We start from the raw sequence: 15,627 nt of genomic DNA on the forward strand, positions 1-15,627 counted from the left end.
TCGTTTAGCGTCTGCCTTCAGCTCAGGTCATGATCCCAGGGTCCTGGGATCGAGCCCCGCATCGGGCTCCCTGCTCTGCAGGAAACCTGCTTCTCCCTCTCCCACTCCCCCTGCTTGTGTTCCCTCTCTCACCGTGTCTCTCTCTGTCAAATAAATAAATAAAATCTAAAAAAAAAAAAAAAAAAGAAGTTGCACAGTTAGGGAAAACACATACTGTCAACAATCTTGTAGTTAAACACAAAAAATAAAGAATAGCTGGACATTACAAATCTGCTACTGTGATAACAAAAAAATCTAAATATCTGGGATATTTATTATGGAATGAATTTGGCACACATTCCAACTGGCTCTCTAAGTGCCTAGATTTGCGACATTAGTAACAACAACTCACTAAAGCCTAAAGCTGGATTACTATAACCACAGGACTCTCTTTTGTGTTTTGGAACACTATTTATTTTCTTTAAATTCCATATTAAAATATTGGCACACATTTAGCTAACCCTAAAATACACTTCTGAAAGTCAAAAGAAGATTATTTAAATTTGAAAACAAAGCAATGCTCTTTTGAAAAGATGAGAAATATTTAATCCAGCATTGCTCAACCTTCACACTACTGACATTTAGGGCCAGAAAATTCTTTGGTTGTGGGGGATGTCTTATGCATTAGCTGTAATCTTGGCCTCTACCCACTAGAAACAAATAGCACACCCCCTCCCCCCCCAGTTGTGACAACCAAAAAATGTCTCCAAACACTGACAAATGTTGGGGGGGGGGAGCAAAATCACCCCTGGTTGAGAACCACAGATAACACAGTGCTTGGACCATAAGCACAAATTTTACATTCATGAATAAGGGTAATTCTGGTTTTAAAGTTTAAAGAACTACAATGGAAGCCATATAAGGGGAACTGGATCCACTCACAAAGTTCAGTGATTCCAAAATACTAAGCTACACATAACACACCCCTCTTCTAAATTAATGCTTTATTCTAAGAAGATCTCAGTTTTGGTATAGAACTGCAGTTTGCACCTAGGAAAAACAAGTTCCTTCCATTACCACCACCACACACACACACACACACACACACACACACACACGCACTCTCTCTCACTCTCTCTCTCTCTCTCTCACAGGAACCTCACCATCTTTATTCTCCTGGCCGTTCACTGGAGCTGTCCACTGGGGCAGAGCTTCCCTCCATGGTCAGTGGTCACCACACTCATCTCATCTTTTTGGATATCTTCACACTGATCTGTATCTACCCGCCCCTCTTTTACCTCATGTTCCCTGGTTTTGATTTTTAAAACAGCATTTTTTTTTTTAATTTTGTCTTCATTTTCAATCTTCTCACTTTTTTAACAACATCCTTTACACAAATTCTCACATATGTATGAAAAATATATATATATACACATATATATATATGTGTTTATATATATATATAGTCTCCTATATATATATATAGATTTGGAATCTAAATCCAAATACATATATATATATATTTATATTAAGTAATGTTGGATATATATATATATATATCCAAATTTAAATCTCCTATTACTAATTTCATTTCATTCATTGAAAAATATTCCTTGACTGCCTTCTCTCTGCCAGGCATGATACCAGAAGTCCATCGTGAGATACAACAGTGGGAAAACACAACACAACACAAAAGACCAAAGTAAGGAGACATCAGGAACAAAGGGAGAAGAGTATGACTGATTCATTCTTCACCCAGACCTTTTCTAGTAGAAAACCAGGTGATTTGCTGGAGACCACTTCTCCATCTTCCTCACAGGTAAAATGTTAAAATCCTGTCTTATCTGACATTGACATAAATCACTTTCTCCTCATGTCCTAACATTTGTCCTTTCCTCTGGAACTTTTATCACTGCTCCATCTGTGTACATTTTCAGATGTAGCAAAGGATCCTACTTCTGATTTTCATATCCCTCAAATTACCTGCTTTCCCAGTTTGACGCTGTTTATCAATGGTCTGGTTCAGACCATTCTACAAATTCATGTCTGAATTCTACAAAAACCAGCTTCAAGGACTCAGCTGTCTGCCACCACCTGGGCAATTTTACCACTCCAACAAAGTCCCCCTGTAATCTAATCACCGGTCTGAATATCATGCAGGCTCCTCATCCCCGAAACGTTACTTTGACCAATTTTAAGGAATTTTCTCTTATCTTCAAGATCCAGTTCACCTCTTACAAAGAAGCCCTTCTGCAAAGCAAAGCAAATAAATGTGTTCTCCAGCACATCAAAAGCAAGTTGGAAATCCCAACTTATATACATAATAAATATGGGAAATGAAAAAAATGCAAATATCCAAATAATAGATAGTAGAGTCTTACTTGATAAATTACCATTTTGCTCTCTGATAAATTTAAAATGCCATTAGCCTCTGGATTTACCTCAAAAGCTTTGAGTTTGGAGGTAATTTCTTCAAGCAAATGCAGATCTTTGGAAACCTTGACCTTCAGTTTGTTCCACTTGCCCTGAACATCATCAAATTCTTGCTTATACATTTTTTCTACATCTGGAGAAACATTTTTCTCCAAAGCCTTTGTTTCTTCTGCAAGTTTATATAATGTAGGTTTTTGATTCTCAAGAATTTCATCAAGGGCCTGGAAAAAATTTTTAAAGATTAAAAATATGCACAATAATTTGTACAGATGTAATAATATGGGCTATAAACAGCCTAAAGTCACTTTTTAAAAGGTATACAATTAAAAAAGAATTGCACAAAAATCATGAAAAAAAAATAAGCATAACCAAAAAAAGTTAAAGCTTTCCCTTCATGAATTGTGTGTGGGCCAGAAATAATATATTCTCCACACTAAAATCCAGTAAAACAATACACTCAGTGAGGACCAAGTGTGCAGTGTTCAATGGTTGATCTGTTTTATCTGATGAAATAATGCAGAGTCATATACCCTAAATGACCAGAGAAGCATTTTTATTCAACACAGAAAAAAAAAACACATCAATTCCAATGATATTCTTTTTATTAAAGATATTTTAGCAGATTATGAACAGGCTGAGAATTCTAGACTAATTACAATTGAAGGAGAAAATATGCTTTTATTCTATTAGTAATATTCAATAAGTATCTTTTCTTTTAGCTGAGGTACTACATTATAGTAACTAACCTTCAAATTATAAGGAACTTTTGACCAATTTTGACCCAAAATGACTAATATTTTTTTAAATAGCTGAAAAAATATTTCAAAATAAGTGATAGGGGGTATTCAAAATGACCCTAGACTTCTAAGACCTAAAATATGTATTACCTTTTTTTCCTGCAGGGCCTTCTCCAGCTTTGCAAGATCATTCAAGGCATTCAAAGATGTCTGGGCCTTACTTTCTGAATCATTCAGTGTTTCTTTCAGTGTTTTCAATGTTTCCAAATATGCACGTCCAGGTTGGCTCTTCAGTTCTGTTTATTTAAAAACACTTACTTTTAGAAAATAGTGTTAGGAACCTAATATTATTATATACATACCATTAATCTTCTCTAAATAAGTGAATCCTAATACCTAATAAGTCAGACTCCATAATTAAAATTTAAATGGGTCTCTGTTAAACTACTATGATAAATCATTCCATTGGCATTTCTGAGAGTCAGTGACTTCATTTGGCGGATGTTGATGTTTGAAATATTAACTATCATTTTTTCTTCATTTCATCATGATGAAATGTCTCTCTAAAGATGGTACTACAATGTTTCTTTTGTCTCATCTAATCTCCTTTTCCCCAGTAGCTACACAAGGAATAATAGAAAACCTGATCCCCTCAACCAGTCTTCCTCTGAGCTCAAGGGGGTAGACAAACAGCCGTCTACAGAGTTCTGGGTGTTACACGGAACACCACAGCCGGGCTACTGCAGGTCCTCTCAGAGGCCCGGACTGCAAAAGGTAGCTGGAATGATGTCTATTTCAGTCACCAAGGTAAAAATCACAGACAAGCAACACTTGAGTGAAAAGGAAGTAAACTCATTTGGAGTACAAAGATGTGAAACCAACTAGAAGCAAAAGTTAAGAAGCTAGCAGTCACAACCGCCCAATGCCCTTTGACAAAGGAATGGAGAAATAAAATGCGGTATAATACGTACAATAGAATGTTATTCAGCCTTAAAAAGGAAGGAAATCCTGGTGTAGGTGCTACCTACACCAATGAACTTCGAGGATGTTACACTAAGTGAAATAAGCCAGTCACAGAAAACAAATGCTTCATGATTGCACTTATATGAGGTATCTGGAATAGTCAAAGGCATGCATACAGAAAGCAGGATGGTGGTTGCCAAGGGCTGGAGGGAGGAGGAAATGAAGAGCTGTTGTTTAATGGCTACAGAGTTTCAGTTTCACAAGATGAAAGAGTTCTGGAGAATGGTTGCCCAACAATGTGAATATATTTAACACTACTGAACTCTACACTTTCAAATGGTTAAAATATGTGGCACCTGGCTGGCTTAGGTGGAGGAGCATGCAACTCCTGATCTCTGGGTCATGAGTTTGAGCCTCACGCTGGGTGTAGAGATTACTTGAATAAATAAAATTTTAAAAAATAAATAAATAAAATGGTTAAAATGTTCAGTTTTATGTTATGTATATTTTACCACAATTAAAAACAAAAAAAAATAGATTTAGAACTTTTTTTTCACTTTCAGGTCAGGAACTGTGTTGTATTATGTAATGTTAAATAGATGTTTCAGTGTACTGCTTTTTCAATTTACTGTTACAAAATACGCTTTTACTTTTGACAAGGATTAATATGAAGGCATGTTTTATAAGAGTAAAAATTTTTTTTTTAAGATTTTATTTATTTATTTGACAGAGAGAGACACAGCGAGAGAGGGAATACAAGCAGGGGGAATGGGAGAGGGAGAAGCAGGCTTCCCGCGGAGCAGGGAGCCCGATGCGGGGCTCGATCCCAGGACCCTGGGATCATGACCTGAGCCGAAGGCAGACGCTTAACGACTGAGCCACCCAGGTGCCCCTATAAGAGTAAATTTAAAAAGCAATACTCTCAAACATTTATTTTACATTCTAGGTTAACTGAACTCAATGAACAAAAAAGCATGGTGTCCAAATGCCTTTCCAGAAGAAAAAGACAACATGACATATTTGCTTGCCATGTACACATACAGATTCCTACAGGTCATTACAAAATCTACATTTGCTACAAGGAAGGATATGGTTCAACATATAGCTTTTTAATGTGCATTACCCATAACATTACATGATATAACACAATTCCTGACTTACACAATAGCTAAGGAGAAAAAACAGATGAGAAATGAGCTCTCAAAACATTTAACAGGTAACTTGCCAAAATTAGATTTATTCCAAAAGTAAAAACTATTTAAAATTTTTTAGACTTTGAGGGTCCTCTGGGTGGCTCAGTCAGTTAGGCATCCGACTCTTGATTTTGGCTCAGGTCATGATCTCAGGGTTGTGAGATCGAGAGCCGCATTGAGCCCAGCATGGAACCTGCCTCTCTCTCAGGGGCACCTGGGTGGCTCAGTCATTAAACGTCTGCCTTTGGCTCAGGTCATGATCCCAGGGTTCTGGGATCGAGCCCCGCATCGGGCTTCCTGCTCGGCAGGAAGCCTGCTTCTCCCTCTCCAACTCCCCCTGCTTCTGTTCCTTCTCTCACTGTCTCTATCTCTGTCAAATAAATAAATAAAATCTTTAAAAAAAAAAAAGATTCTCTCTGTCTCCTTCAGCCCCTCCCCCTCTTATAAACAAATAAACGAACAAATAAATAATTTCAGACTTTGAAAGAGAAACATGATTTCTTTTCAAAGAGGAGATGGTATTGCTAAAACCACTTTGAGCAAACAGAAGTAAGTGATCATTCTTTTTAGCCCTGCTAGTAAGGATATTAGCGGGCCTCCTTCAATAAAAGGTGGGGACAGCACCCTTCCAAAAACTCCTTGAAAGTCACTGTATCCTAGTAACATGGTTTTAGAGCAGGTGAAAGCTGTTTGCACTTTTCCAAACATGTGTGAATCCAGGAAATACTCAAAATATTTTAAGACCCCGAAGAGTAGCAGGGCACAGACGAAAACAGAATGTGCTGGTGCAAAACAAGCCAGTGTGCTCTTTGTCTAAATACTGGGAGTAATTTTTAAATTACAGCAAACTAAGAGAGAAGACAATAGAGTCGCAATGTCCGCAATAGCCAAACTGTGGACAGAGCCAAGATGCCCTTCAAGAGATGAATGGTTAAAGAAGATGTGGTCCATATATACAATGGAATATTACTCAGCCATCAGAAAGGATGAATACCCAACTTTTACATCAACATGGATGGGACTGGAGGAGATTATGCTAAGTGAAATAAGTCAAGCAGAAAAAGTCAATTATCATATGGTTTCACTTATTTGTGGAACATAAGGAATAGCATGGAGGACATTAGGAGAAGGAAGGGAAAAATAAAGGTGGGTAAATCGGAGGGAGAGATGAACCATGAGAGACTATGGACTTCGAGAAATAAACTGAGGGTTTTGGAGGGGAGGGGGATGGAGCCCGGTGATGGGTATCAAGGAGGGCATGTACTGCATGGAGCACTGGGGGTTATACAAAAACAATGAATTGTGGGGGCGCCTGGGTTGCTCAGTCGTTAAGCGTCTGCCTTCGGCTCAGGTCATGATCCCAGGGTCCTGGGATCGAGCCCCGCATCGGGCTCCCTGCTCCGCGGGAAGCCTGCTTCTCCCTCTCCCATTCCCCCTGCTTGTGTTCCCTCTCTCGCTGTCTCTCTCTCTGTCAAATAAATAAATAAAATCTTAAAAAAAAAAAAAAAAACAATGAATTGTGGATCACCACATCAAAAACTAATGATGTATTGTATGGTGACTAACATAACATAATAAAATAAAATTTAAAAAAAAAATTGAGTCATCTACCAAGAAAACCAAGAGAATGGGTTTACCGTTCTCCAGCTGTTGCTGATGATGCTCTAAGTCCTGTCGCACAGCTTGGTAGCGGCCCAGAAGGCTCTCGAAGGCCTGCTGGACAAAATCCGGAGCAGAAGGACGAGACCTCAGGGCTGAGCAACCGGCACGCGCCATTTCAATTCTGGGGTGGAGGCTCAGGAGATCTGCCAATTCCCGCTACGGAAGAGAAAATAAGGGTCACAGAACTGACTGAAGTTCATCAGAGCAGCATTAACCTAAAGTTCATGATAGAAGTAGCATCTTCTTTAAATACAGGATGGGGCATAGAATGCTTCCATGCTCTGGATGGTTCTCTCTTTACCTGACAGGAGTCCTTCAAACTCGGCAAGGGCTGCTGGGGAGATTCTGAAAAGGGAGTGTGTTTCAGCCACTCCTCTTTTGCCTTTAAGGTCTTTTCGAGATCATCAAGCTGCTTAAAGTAAGCATTTATATCTTCCTGTAGCTGAATCTTTCTTGCCAGATCTTCCAGACGCTGAGATACATCCTTCCATTCTGAGAACACCTTCTCCAGAACATTTTTTATTTCTTCCGTAGGAATACCCTCTATGCAGACATAAAAAATAAGGAGACGCTTCATATGTTATTATAAAACTTGTTTTGAATTTGTTATAAACATTCTAACCTATTCAAAATAATGAGGCGATGTCACATACAATGATCGCTCCCTTAAGTCCCTTTTAACATAACAAAATTATAATGATGCCCTTAAGAGTAACTATGTTTCACTCCATGACCAAAGTGGGAGAAGGGGAGCTTGAAATGGCAGTTCAGGAGTAGCACTGTTATCCCCAAAGCCAGATCAGTGGCGCTGCAGTCATGGGCTTTTGTAGAGAGTATGTGCATCCACCTCTCCACTGGCTTCTAGACAGAACCAGGGAAATATAGTGAACGATGTGCACCTGTCTGAAGTTCCTACATGAGAAGGTAAACCCTCTGTCATCACAAAAAAGACAGCTGGCTAAACAATGGAGGAGGTAGCTCCAAAGAGTCTTTGGAGCCCCAACCACAGTGTCATAGGAATTGCAGAATGAATGGCAAGAACTAGTGCAGGGGGGCAACCTGGTGAGTGGAGGAGCATCAAGCCAGCAGCCAGGCCCAAGAGGCGTCAGCAAGCCTGTGGGGCATGCCACACATGGACGAGCAAATACCAAAGCATCAACTTTAGAAACACATCAGAGAAAATAAATGGCATTATGTTTATTACCAAAATCTTATCATTTTCCCTCATATATTTGAGAGGTAAAGAATGTTCGTAGAAATAATAGTTATAGGTAGTAATAAGTTTTATCACAGTCCTTCCCTTACTATGAAATACATCAAATCATTGAAAATGACTCTGAAAAAGCATGGGAAATCTACAAAAGAATCTTTATCTCCTTAGGAGAGCAGGCATGTTGAAAGAATGGGCTTAACGTCTTTATTATTTGAGTAGGAGGAGAAAAAACAATGATGCTTTTTGTAAATATATGCAATCGAAATTCAGGGTAATGAGCGCTCTAAGGAATAAAATGGCATGTAAAACAAAAGGTCACTTAGGATCCACAGACAATGCAATTTTAAAAATACTACAACACACTGTATCCACTGAAAATTAGAAATGCCAACAGGACATGACATAATTTGAATATATCACCCATGTCAGTTGCTGAAGTTAGTTGGCCAGCATTACACAGGTAATAGAATATTAGACCCAGGCAAATCATCCACACCACAGTCCAAGTTCATTTATCTCTATTAACAGGGTCATAAACAAAACAAATCACCATTTTCCCGACAAACCATCTGAGCAATGGTGATCTAGGCTCTGTGTCTGCCAGGTCATTTCTATTCTAAGGGGGCAAAGGAATAACATCAGCCACTTCACTTTCATGTCGGGCAATTTATGCTAAACAAGAAAGATTAAGCTGGTAAAATTTTGAGATGGAAAATTATCACTACTCATCTAGAAAGCAGGTAAGAGGCAGTTATTCACTGACAATATAGTACAATTCATTCGTTTTGCCCCTTCAAACTAATTCTCAAAATTTAAATCTCCCTTCCTCTAAGCTTGAGATATTTTAAGTTAGACAGATATCAAGTAATAATTAAAGCAAAATTTGCATATCAAGCAAGGAAAATTATATATTGTCTTTTAAAGTAATTGTCTTTTTTTTTTTTTTAAGATTGTATTTACTTAATTGTCAGAGGGAGAGAGAGAGTGCACAATCAGAAGGAGCGGCAGGCAGAGGGAGAAGCAGGCTTCTCGCTGAGCAAGGAGCCCAACGCGGCACTCCATCCCAGGACCCCAGGATCACGACCCAAGCCGAAGGCAGATGCTTAACTGACTGAACCACCCAGGTGTCCCTAAAATAATTGTCTTTTAAAATAATTGTTTTGCTTCCGGAGATCCTGAGTAATAAATTTTCTACTTCCATAGAATATCCAACTCTAAATGACTAATCAAAAGCCCAATCAATAGACCATCATCTTATTGATTATCTAAAAGAAACAAAATATAACATATTCCTGCCACTTACTCTCACTTGACTTTACACTTTTCAGTCTATCACTATTGGAATGAAGGAAAATTTACAAAACATAGGACCACTATCAAATTCCCTAGGCTAGTCATAATAAACATCAATTCATAAAGCCATATTATCCAAGTGCCCAACTATTCTTTTTTTTTTTAAAGATTTTATTTATTTGACAGAGACACAGCGAGAGAAGGAACACAAGCAGGGGGAGTGGGAGAGGGAGAAGCAGGCTTCCCACCAAGCAGGGAGCCCGATATGGGGCTTGATCCCAGGACCCTGGGATCATGACCTGAGCCGAAGACAGATGCTTAACGACTGAGCCACCTAGGCGCCCCAAGTGCCCAACTACTCTATTTTATTTGTTCACAACCTCTAGGAAAAACATAGGCTGAACCAAGAAAACCAAATATAATAGCCTTGGAAGTTAAATGAAACAGATAATTTCATTGTTTAAAACCTTTTTATGCTTTACAAGATACCACAAAATATAATTCAAATGCACTAGACAGAAAAGTCCCATCAAACTTCACCTTGGTGGGGCTTTTGATGGAACTAGTTTGAGGAAATCAGTGACATGATTATTGGAACATCTCTTGCCAAATAACACTCTGTAAAAAACTTCCTCTATATTAATTATCTGTGTTCCAGAATTTGTTTCAAATTTCTTAGGGAAAATGGGGGGAGGGGAGCACAAGAAGCACCCAACTGTGCTTTCATTTCTGTTAAACAACATTTCTAGTTTATAAGAGCAGTATGATTAACAGCACTAAAACCACATGGAGAGAAGTAATATACAAAGATTTTTGAAAATCACTTTTATTCTCTAACATGAAGCAGACACTCCTCAAAAAGCAAGAAATTAAACTCAGAATATAAATATCCTATTCAAATCAATGCCCCATTGCCCAGATTCCCATCCCATCCTAAATGTGTCATTTAAAATAAATAAAATTAAGGTGTGCCTGGGTGGCTCAGTGGGTTAAGCAGCGAGCTCTTGATTTCGGCTCAGGTCATGGTCTCGGGGTCCTGGGATCAAGTCCCTGTGTCAGGTTGCATGCCCAGCAAGGAGTCTGCTTCAGGATTCTCTCTCCCTCACCTTCTGTTTCTTCCTCCCCCTTCTCTCTCTCTCTAAAATAAATAAGTAAATCTTTAAAAAAAAATAGATAAATAAAATTAGGATCCTGTAATGAATGCACTTCCAGTCTACTAATGCTCCAAAAAACATGGTAATGCAAAATATAAAGCGTTTCCCATGAAATTAAACAAGTCTACATTATGTCACAAAATTCATTCCTTTACAAATATATTCCCCAATATTGCACTTGATATTTTACAAGTAGCACTTTCACATGAACTCAGTTTCCAGAGTATATATTTTAGTAGATGCCTATTCACAGTAAGAACTCATGCAACAAAAGCTGTACTCCGCTGGTGAATGCCTCACTTTCTGGGTGAGGAAGCAAAGACACAAATGGGTTACATGACTCGCCCAGGGACACGAAACTGGAAAAGGGTAGGAGACCCCAAGGTCTCCTAGTTCCCATTTTCCTGCTATTCTCACTGTAACATAGCACCTTTCACCAACTTCTCCCCTAGGCAGTTTTCCCCACTAGGCTTAGCACCTAAATCCTGCCACATTGCCTAAAAGCAGATGCAGAAATGAGGTCAAATTCAGTACCCAGACTCATGAAAGTACCCCACATTCGCACGAGACAAAGCCTGGTACCCAAACTGCAAAACTGATGTGCAAGTTAAGAATCTCTGATTGTAACTGACATAAATTCAACCACAATTTATTGTAATTATTGAAAGAATCAGCATCTCAATGGAAATTACAGTCTCTCTGTTATCTCTAGATCTCTTTAAGTAAATTTTTGAAAGAGTAATTTCCAAGTGGGGTACTCACACCCAGGGTAACTAAGACACTGAGCCAGGAGGATTTTGAATAAAAATACCATTTTTTAATAAATACCCGCTCTATTTATATTTTTTTTAAGAAATTAAGTTGTACTAACATCTATGGATTGACAGTGGTATATTTGCATAGTTTCCAAATAAATGGCCATATATTGGACACACACATATTTTGTGTATAAATGTGTGTGTGTGTCCATAGTTTGTGTGTGTGTATAATTAATTTACATATTTTTTTTAAATGCAGAGGCAAAAATAATCTATTTTTAAAAATGTGATTTTAGGGGGAGGATGACTGAACCATAAAGGACACCAGGGAACTTTCTGGAGAGATGGAATTTTTCTATATACTGTTATGTGGATATAGGCTTGTCAAAACAGCTCAGTTGAGTTTCATGTATTTCAATGTAAATAAATTTTGCTTTTTATTTTTTTAAAGATTTAATTATTCATTTTAGAGAGAGAGAGAGAGTGTGAGTGGCAGGGGCAAGGAGCAGAGGGAGAGTGACAAGCAGACTCCCTGCTGAGCCAGGAGCCCAATGCGGGGCTCAATCCTGAGGTTATGACCTGAGCTGAAATCAAGAGTCGGACATTAACCGACTGAGCCACCCAGGTGCCCTGTAAATTTTACTTTTTAAAAAACTATAAACAACAATAATAATAACAAGGGGGTGAGGAATGAGTAGAGGTATAGATAATTCAAGAATGGCAGAATATCGTTAATTACTGAAGCTGGGTAATTGCTACAAGGAGTTTCATTACACTATTCTGTTTGCATTGTATATATTTATATTTTCCAGAATAAAAAGTAAAAAATAAAAAGATTGAAAACAACTACACTGAAGATTGTTGTCAAACTAATATTCCTAATTCTGCCTTGGGCGTGTATGGCTTATGTCAAAGAATATTGCAGCAGACCTCCAAAGCATTGGAATAACGAATAGGACTTACAAGAAAGGCCTTTCAGAGCTAGACCAAAGAAAGTATAATATGCAAAACTGAGAGCAAAAATATTCATCTTTCCACTCCCCTGAATCACTGAGGGCTAATGGCAAAGAAAAAAAGTCCTTAATACAGGTAAAAATTTCAAATACAAGTAACACCTTATCAAATTTAACTATAAAAAGATACCTGTAGTAAATTAACATATTAATTTGAAAGTGATCAAAAATCAAATAACCTTAATGAATTTACCTTAACACAACTTCATTTCCCAAATATCGCCAAAGTAAAATTTTCTGTTGCCACTGCTCTCCAAAACAAATTCCCAATATAGAACCCTAAAGAAGGAGATTTTAAAATCTTCCACAGCAGTGGATTTCACCTGCTCTGCTAAGCTATCAGAGTTTTAGATTGTCTGACTCTGTAAAAGCAGAACAACTTCCCTTTTATCTGTTTTATAAACCCAGCTTCAGCATAGGATTTCATTTGAAAAAAGATTCCTAAAAAAATTTTGAAAACCACTTTTTTAGCAAAACAAAAAAAAAAGGAAAAAAGGTTACAGTGTTAAAATAAATATATAGGGGCGCCTGGGTGGCTCAGTCAGTTAAGCGTCTGCCTTCGGCTCGGGTCATGATTCTGGGGTCCTGGGATCGAGCCCCACGTCCCGCTCCCTGCTCAGCGGAGAGCCTGCTTCTCCCTCTCCCTCTGCCTACTTGTGCTCTCTATCTCTCTTTCAAATAAATAAATAAAATCTTTAAAAATTAAATAAATAAATAAAATAAATATATAATTTGTCAAACTGTAAATACCATTCAATGCTACCATCTAAAAAACATTTAAAAAAAAAATCAAGGGTCTCACCTTTCCCCATTTGCTCCAAAAGGATTTGTCCGGTTTGGTTTAATTCATCTAGTCTGGGGCATCTTTCTGTCTGTTCTTTTTCAAATCCCTGGAAATAAAAATTCCAATATAAGAATGCTGCAAAAATACTACATTTCTTCTCAATGAATGTAATGTTCATGCTATTGTAAGTTTCATGTTTTGTGTCCCTCCCACAATCACTTTTGGTGTCATAATCAAACTTGACATAAGAGAAATTCTACAAAACTATGCAATTCCAAGCTGCCCTACAGAATTCCAAAGCTGATTAAATTCAAAAGGCAAATTTAAACAAACAATATAAAATTTTGGTTAGTTTAAAAAAAACTTTGATTACTTTTATAAGAAAAAAATTGTACAATTATGAGTTCCTATCAAGAGGATACATTTAAAATTAGTGTTTTAGATCCAGGATATCTATTTACATACATAACGTCAGTGTCTGTGCCACACAATAAAAACAACTGTTGAAGTCAAGTGAACTGAATATCCTATGACAGAGATCACTGGACAAAAATTAATTAACAAGAAAAATAGAAATATTTGAGCGTTATTATTATTTATTGATATTATATTAAGTTTAGGATCTAATGCAAACTTCAACCACAAGCATAATTCATACATAATTTTAAACTATGACAATATGCTTTGGGACCCAAACCAAAGCATTTTGTTCCTTATGTTTGAAGAGTGGCTCTTAATTTTAATATTTACGTCTCTAAAGTTTGATATTCTCAACGTCCCTATTTCTCAAAGACAAGGAAGACAAAATCTTTCCAGAACTAGTAAGAAAGGGTTAAACATAATCATGAAGACATACACACACACACACACCCACACGTGTGTGTATGCATGAACAGTCAGTATTTGAAATTTCTCCCACTCACTCCCACTGATAAAATTAACTACTCAAAGAGTGCCCACAATAGGAAAATCAAAACTTCTAGGCAACCATATTATTTCAACCAGAAAACGCAAAGAATCCCACTTCTAACTTCTGTACATATAAGCACCATCCAATAAACTATCCTACTTTGATCTGCACAACTTTATTGTGACTATTTTACAGTCAAAGATGAAGAAATAACAAGAGATTCAAAGAAACACCACTTGTTTTTGTTAAACTAAGTATCAATGCAAAAAGTCACCAAACTAGAAAAGAATTATTACCTGTTCTATACAAATTGATTTGTTGCTACTTTATGTGGTGATGACAGATTGAAAGAGGGATTCTACCCAGGTGTGTCATCAATTGGAACAAGGTAGTCCTTCACTAAAACACAAGTAAGCTGCCCTTTCCCCAATTTGCAAGAAAAATTAGAGATTAAAGTGATGGTTAACTTTTCTTCATTTGACATTTTTCCAACCCTTTTGGCATCTGTCCCTACTTGTCTAAAACAACAAAATAAGTGAACTTATAAATATTAAAGGAAAACATGGGAACTGACAATCATGCCTCACAGTTACAAACACAGTCCTTATTTTTATCCCTTCAAATATTATAGTAACAATTTCTAGGAGTAAAACTGTTTCTAGATCAGAATACACCATCCTTTTGCACCAAAGATGTCTCAAGAATTCTTGGTCGTCGGCTCCGGACCTCACCCCACCTAATTTCACCTATATTCCAAAACCCCATCAAGAAGAGCACCCCCTGGACTTAACACCACCCACTCCAGATTTCCCCACCAGGTGCGGGAACCTCAGGATATATTGGGGACCTCGAGAAGAGGAATCTGCCCACATATACAGTATCTCTCCACTTAGTGCGAGACTCCGTCCCTATGATGACTTCACATCAACAGATGATTCTTACCACCCACAGAGACACTTCCTGACTTCCTGTCAGCCTTAGATTCAGCTGCCTCCCCTTTTGTAACTCCCCTAGGTAGGGACATCTCTATGCCCCTATTCAGCGAGAGGACGTTACAGAAAATGAGACCTTCTGCCTTCAACAACCTTAGATTTAAGGGTCAAAATTGCTCAGGGAGGAAATGATGAGGGAGCAGAAGGCTAGCGGAAGACAAAGCATAATATGCACAACCTCTCCCACCCCACCCCACTCCCCCTCTCTGGGTGGGACATGTGTGACATTCTTCCAGGAATCTCCCAACTGTTTCAATGTTAATACCTTGCTGGGGGAGAAACAAGCTTGACAATGGCTCTGGTATCTTGTAGTCAGTCCTCTTTAGCATATGAAAATTCTTTTGAAACCTCCCTTTTCCTTACTTGCCCCAACACAGGACAGGACCCATGCTTTAAAAAACCACCATTTTGCACCCAAAAAAAAAAAAAGTTTCTAGATCATAGGATGGAATTTAACTTATTAATATTTTCTGGAACTTGTTCCATAAAGATCACTGTAACTTCCAAATTCTCTGCCTTTGAGAATCCAGCTGTTAAATGCTC

At 37.9% G+C, this 15,627-nt stretch overlaps 1 protein-coding gene across 11 annotated transcripts in view; it reads right to left on the reverse strand.

Moving 5' to 3' along the window:
• Positions 1-15,627, reverse strand: part of UTRN (utrophin) — a 546,896-nt gene that overhangs the window by 334,723 nt on the left and 196,546 nt on the right. For all 11 annotated transcript variants that reach the window (XM_078054618.1, XM_078054624.1, XM_078054617.1 and 8 more), the window contains 5 exons: positions 13,201-13,288; positions 7,269-7,510; positions 6,943-7,123; positions 3,300-3,445; positions 2,421-2,633 (listed from right to left, as the gene is read on the reverse strand). In XM_078054618.1, the coding sequence (XP_077910744.1) occupies positions 2,421-2,633; positions 3,300-3,445; positions 6,943-7,123; positions 7,269-7,510; positions 13,201-13,288 (870 nt within the window). The remainder of the gene's footprint in view (positions 1-2,420; positions 2,634-3,299; positions 3,446-6,942; positions 7,124-7,268; positions 7,511-13,200; positions 13,289-15,627) is intronic.

This window comes from Halichoerus grypus, chromosome 9, assembly GCF_964656455.1.
Source record: "Halichoerus grypus chromosome 9, mHalGry1.hap1.1, whole genome shotgun sequence".
Classification (NCBI taxonomy): Eukaryota; Metazoa; Chordata; class Mammalia; order Carnivora; family Phocidae; genus Halichoerus; species Halichoerus grypus.